Source organism: Phragmites australis, chromosome 3 (assembly GCF_958298935.1).
Source record: "Phragmites australis chromosome 3, lpPhrAust1.1, whole genome shotgun sequence".
NCBI classification, from domain to species: Eukaryota; Viridiplantae; Streptophyta; class Magnoliopsida; order Poales; family Poaceae; genus Phragmites; species Phragmites australis.
The window spans coordinates 3130524-3136358 of record NC_084923.1 but is presented as its reverse complement, the minus strand read 5'-3'; the positions used below and the strand labels follow the sequence as shown (position 1 = coordinate 3136358).

General features: G+C 46.0%; 1 protein-coding gene across 1 annotated transcript; it reads right to left on the bottom strand.

Annotated features, from left to right (window-relative positions):
- Positions 1 to 686: 686 nt before the first annotated feature.
- On the bottom strand, positions 687 to 5535 carry LOC133911586 (uncharacterized). Its single transcript, XM_062353881.1, has 6 exons — positions 5228 to 5535; positions 4941 to 5131; positions 4781 to 4826; positions 3674 to 3756; positions 3470 to 3586; positions 687 to 1066 (listed from the first exon to the last, which is right to left on the bottom strand). Exons 1-6 carry the CDS (start codon positions 5409 to 5411, stop codon positions 995 to 997), a joined length of 693 nt encoding a protein of 230 aa, XP_062209865.1. The 5' UTR covers positions 5412 to 5535; the 3' UTR covers positions 687 to 994.
- Positions 5536 to 5835: the final 300 nt, after the last annotated feature.

Here is a 5835-nt window from a genome sequence, read left to right as displayed (position 1 = left end):
GGGCAAGGGACGCGTGGAAGTAGATACCAGTGCAAACATATTTATATTAGAAACACGTCATCTGCTACGAGAATAATTTTAGAATCACATATCATAAAAACATCGATAATATGTAATGTTTGATGGTATTTTTCAAATTCGCATGTTATTGGAAAATCGTCGTATAGGTCGTCTTCTACTCTTCTTGGGTAACCATGGTTTCGGTTCTTCACGGTTTCACAATTTTCAGAAAAAACACATTATTTTATCGTGTATTCAGTATTTGTAGAAGGTTATAATGTTTTTGTTGAACTACAGAGAAGGTTATGGTGTGAATTTACTCATGTTGAGAATCAGGATGAAGGATATGATGTGTGATATTTTTTTAGCTTTTTTGGGACTTCTGGCGTGAGTTGCTGACAAATGAGTTGGGCTGCTCGGTGCACATAGTTTATTATGGAGAGAGTATGGTTGAACTAGTACTTTATCTTATCTTGCGACATGAGTTATTAAAATATATTCTTTAGTTGGCAAAATTATGATCTCTCTTCGTTCCTTAAGTGTACCGTCTACGGAGGAGCTTCACTCCATCAAACAGCTCTTCGTCAACTATAGATGCTGATAAAACAAGCCTTGAACCAGTTTACACTTCCGATTAGTGGTTAACTAGATACATTCTTACAAAAACATTAAAACAAAAAGATATATATGCACGCAAAGACTGTTCAGATACCATGATATACATTTAATGCTTAGTTTACAAACTTCTGTATGGTACATACTCCATAGCCATAAGCTGTGCAAAGGATCTTCAGACAAAGGCCATAAAGAAGCACAAGGATCGTACGACAGTAGAAGTGCAACAGAAAACCAGCAGGCATTGGCTGAGTTCAACAAGGAGAAACTGCCATGAGCAAAATGGATGGTGTATGAGCAGGATTGCCATATGTTCCATCAAGCGGCGATAACTGAATCCAATAAGTACTATCACGCCTAGTGGAAGAAATGGGCAGCTTCATATTTCACCGGTACCAAGTGGTTTCCTTGAAGAATCACCGGAAGCCCAAGCTTGGTAGTCTTTGACAAGCTGAAAGGAAGAAAAAAAAATGTTGAAGAATAATACAATTATAAGGCCAAATATAGAAAATGTTGCTCACAACAATCTCTGGACTCCCCTCGCAAAAAGAAAAAGAAAAAGAAAAGAAAAAGCCCACTCTGGACTCAAAATACTCCCATCTCGCAATCAAACACAGATATGAGTCATATATGGCTCTTCTTTTAGGTCATCTCGTTCATGTATGAGAGTACAAGCAGCAAGTAAACTAAAGCTGAATCATTCACTGGACTGTAAATATTGATGAATATGACACTAACAAAATGTAGTAGCAGTGCGCCTAATGGTGGTTAACTCAAGAAACTAATAGCTGGTAGTTAATCAGCATAAGTCTAGTTTGTATATCACACATTCGTTTTAGCTTGTCTAGCTTGCATATGATTCAAGAAAAGCTAAAATTGAACTATTTGTGAAACTTCATATATAGATGAATATGATACCCTTTTTTCAGGAAAAAAATATGAATATGATACAAGTAAAATATAGCAACCTTGAATTGATGGGAGTGTGTTTTAAAATAAAATGCAAAAATGTTCAATTTCTAATAAAGAGAGAGGTGATATCCAGCAATAGAATTTCTTTTCAAATTCTTATACATTATTTTATTTCATACATAGACCAAGCCATCCGTGATTTATTCTACCACAAAATCATCTAAATTAGTATCCAAAAGAAACATGTGCCAGAGCTTGGAAGAAAGAGTGAAGGTTGAACCATAGTCACCTAATACGGGTTGATGCCGCGTTCCCCGACCCTGGAACGTCGTCCCGAATCGAGGGTCGGGGTCGAACGGGATCAACGCCCCAAATGTTGCAGGGTCGTCGCACCTTTGCTACACAGGGTCGAGGAGGACGAGTCGCCGATGGGTTCTGCCCGTGGTCGGGAAAGCCAACCGGTGAAGATGTTCTCGAAGGTGGTCATGGATTCGAAGTTCCCGATGGCAAGCTCCACAAGATCCGCCCGGATCCATGGTCCGCATGGACCTCCACCACCGTGGCCTCCATATCCAACCGCGGCGAGCATAAGTTGGGCCCCTATCGCCGGATTCGGCGAATGAGAGCTCAATCCAGCCCGTTTGGAGCTCAATCTGGTTGCAGAGGAGCAAAATGAGTAGGGGGAAAACCAACAGAGGAGGTGGAGGAGCTTTGGGACAGAGGAGGCCGTTGGATTTAGGCTCCTTGGCATGGGCGTGACCAGGCAAGGGAGGGGATGCGGGGAAGGAAGATGCGAAAAGACTAATACGAGCACGCACGCAACTTGGGAAGTCGTGGTGCGCTCGTCCGTGTCCGAGTCAGTAGCGGACGGCAGCCGGCGAGGGAGGTCTGTTAGGGTTAGGGTTCTAGGTTTGGGGTCCCGGCGGGCCTAGAGGGAGGTCTGGGGCGGCGGCCGGTGAGGCGGGGGAGGCGGGTGGGGGGAGGGGGCGACTGAGGCCAAGCGACGAGGGCGCCACCGGCCGGGCGGTGGAGGACCGCCGGTGGGCGGTGTCGGCGGCGGGGCTGGCAAAGCCACTGCCCGGCAACGCCAGGTTAGCGTGACGGCGAGCGGCGGTGGCGGATCCGGCGGCGGGGAGCCACCGGAGACGATGGAGGAGGGCGGGGCGGGGGCAAGCACGCCGAAGAAGGAGGAGGAGTACGAGCAGGCCGAGGAGGGAGGGGTCGGGGCGAGCCGCCGGAGACGAGGAAGAAGGAGGCCTGCTAACGCGCGCGATTGTCGTTTTGCTGTCAAAAATTGCACACGAGCAGACCTGCTAACGCGCGCACGCGAATTAGACACCCCCGGGAAGATGGAGCAATGCTGAACGGAAGAGCAGGGAGGAGATCATGGGGAGAAGGCTGATTGGATAAAGATGGGATTAGTCAACTATCCCATGGGGCACGTGCTACCTTTTTAATTAGCTAGGAGAAATTTTGGCATGTTAAGTGGCGGCAGATTTCCCTCCATATGATCTCGTCCTCTGTACAATCTATAAAAGAATGTATTTTGTGATTACGATACTAATTTTTTTAATCCTCTCCTTGTAGGTATATGGTAAATATATGTGATAAAGGTAAAATGAGAAAAAAAAGAATCTCTGATGCAAAAGTATAGTTAGGTGAAATGAGGGGGAAAAAGAAATTTAGATTCGCAACCCTCGACCCGATGCTTCGTCCCGAGGTCATCGACCCGGAATACTCGGGATCATCGATCCGTATCGCGAATTGTTGTCCCGAAGAGGTATACCCCCTTTGAACCCTATTTTTCTCAGGTGTCGATCCGCGTCCCTCGACCCCGTTCCTCAACCCGGTCGACCCAGAATTCTAGTGACTATGGGTTGAACACACAAAAATGGGGCTAATAAACAAATAGGTGCAACATATCAAATAAATGCAAACTAACCTGCTTCAGAAATCGTGGGAGCATGACTCGAAGTAACTGCTCAAGCACTTGCCTGCCACTTGATTCAATGGCTTCAACTGGTATTGCTCGAAATGGAAACGGTATATCAATTGCAACCTGAAGATTATCATAATAAGTTGATTGTGTTCAAGAACTCTAAATGCTGCTTAAACTAAGTCAGCTGAGATCTTGAGAGTGCATTACCTCGATTGTAGTATCTGATGTAAGCTGTTGAAATGTCGAATCTTGCGAAATGCTGTTGCAGAAGACCCTATTCACCATGGAAGCTGCATCCCACAGCAAATCATGTCAATGATTTCCTGGAACAAGGATTAAATAGTTTATTTTAGAATATGGAAAGACCACTATGATCATATGTATTAAAGATTGCTAGGTGAGCTAATATAGAGTCAACCATGCAAACCCATTGTTATGCCACAACGACCATAGAATTTCCTTTCTCTGTCTTCCAAAACCATATGAACTTTTCTTACAAATTATTGAGTTAAACAAGTGCAACAACCTAATAGAAGTATATATAATATATCACAGAAGAAACAAGAAGAACATTGTCAAGAAATGTTTCTATAACAATAGCTAACATCTACAAGGATATGACAATGTATTATCTAAGCAGAGCATCACATCACACAAAGAACAGAAAAAAGTACCTTCGTGCTTATGCAGAAAGACTGAAGTTCAGTTCGATGAGTTCGGTGGCAAGGTAACGCAAGATTGTCATTAAAAAAAGGCACTTTTTCTTTTAAAGGAAACAGAACACCAATTTTATACAACTAAGAGTCCATATCCTCTAATAAATACTAATGTATCAACAATTCAAAGCAACCTTACAGCTTTGCAGGAGTTGGAAGAGAGGGATATTCTTTTCCTATATCCTTTTTTTGTTCAACAATATAGTCATGATCACAGCAGCTAACGATCGACCATTACTAGCAACAAAAATGAGAAATCAAACCGTTGTAAGCATCACGGTGCGTGTCAGAGATAGAGATAGTTCAGTACTTTCTTCTACAACAGAATCCCAACTAGCATATTTGTTTCAAGCAGCCATTTTTTGTGCGCATATTTCCAATTTACATTTCATACGTTGTGGCAAAAGCCTCATGATTGCAATTTATCATCACCCATTTATCCGACATCGCAGTGAAAAAAGGGTTCTCAGCTTCTTTGAGCATTGATCGGATCATAATGTACAACAATATCGACCAAGTTCAGTGACTGACAACAAGCAGCAATCAGGCTATCTAGTCCAGCATCCGGAATAGCGATAACATCAGAAACCAACGTTACCTGAGAATTTATCATTTTGTGCCTCCACAAGCGGTGACCCCTCCAGCTGCAAGCAAGACCAAAAAATTGCAGATTAGAGACACTGATCACCGCTCCGGAAAAAGAATCATATCTGCCGCCATTGATGAAGCACAACATAGACATACTGCACGCACGGTACCTTGCAGGAGAGGAGGCGAATGCAGCATCCGTTGGGCTCCTCGTCGACGCGGACGAGGAGGACGGGGCAGACCTCGAGCGCGAAGAAGCGGAACCGGTAGACGTAGCAGCGGAAGGTGGATTCGTCGACGCGCTCGATACGCTCAGCGTCCAGCACCGAGTACTGGCTCGCCGGCAAGCTCATGTACTCCGCTGCAAAAGCAAGCAATCAAGGCACGAGAGATCCCTCGGCAAGCAAGTAAGGCGATTTTGGAGATGCGGGGGCACTGGGAGGAAGATTGTGGGTACCGAGGGGACGGGAGAGCTCCTGGACAGAGGTGGACTCGGAGCGGCGGGCGACGAAGCGCGCCTTGGGCACGGACGACGACGAGACCGCGGACGATGACGAGGAGGAGGAGGAAGCGCGGACGATGGCGCGGGAGCGGTGGAAGGCGGCAGGAACGGGAGGCGGCGAGCGGAGGGACGCAGCCATTGGGCGCGTTGGTCGCCGTCGCCGGTGAGTGGCTACGGGTGGTTGCGTCCCCCTGGGGTCTGGGCTGAGGTTGGAGATGGAGGAGAATCCCGGGCTCGATCTTTTTTTTTCTTTTATGGCCGGGCTCGATCTTTTTTTTTCTTTTATGGCCGGGCTCGATCTTTTCATTGGACGGATAAGATGGAGTGGGAAGGGAATCTGGGATTATGGAGTCAAATCCCAAGTTCTCGGGTGGGCCAGGGGGGTTGGATCTTTCCTTGTCAAATTCCGTAGCCAACTGAAAGATGGGCCCGGAAGGAAACACAAGGCAATACATGTGGCCAGACGCTTCTCGGCAGTCACTGATTTTGCATATCAGGATGGAACTTGCAGCTAGCGCTTGCGATTGCTTACCGCTCAGAGAGGCGCTCGACGCTTAGCGAAA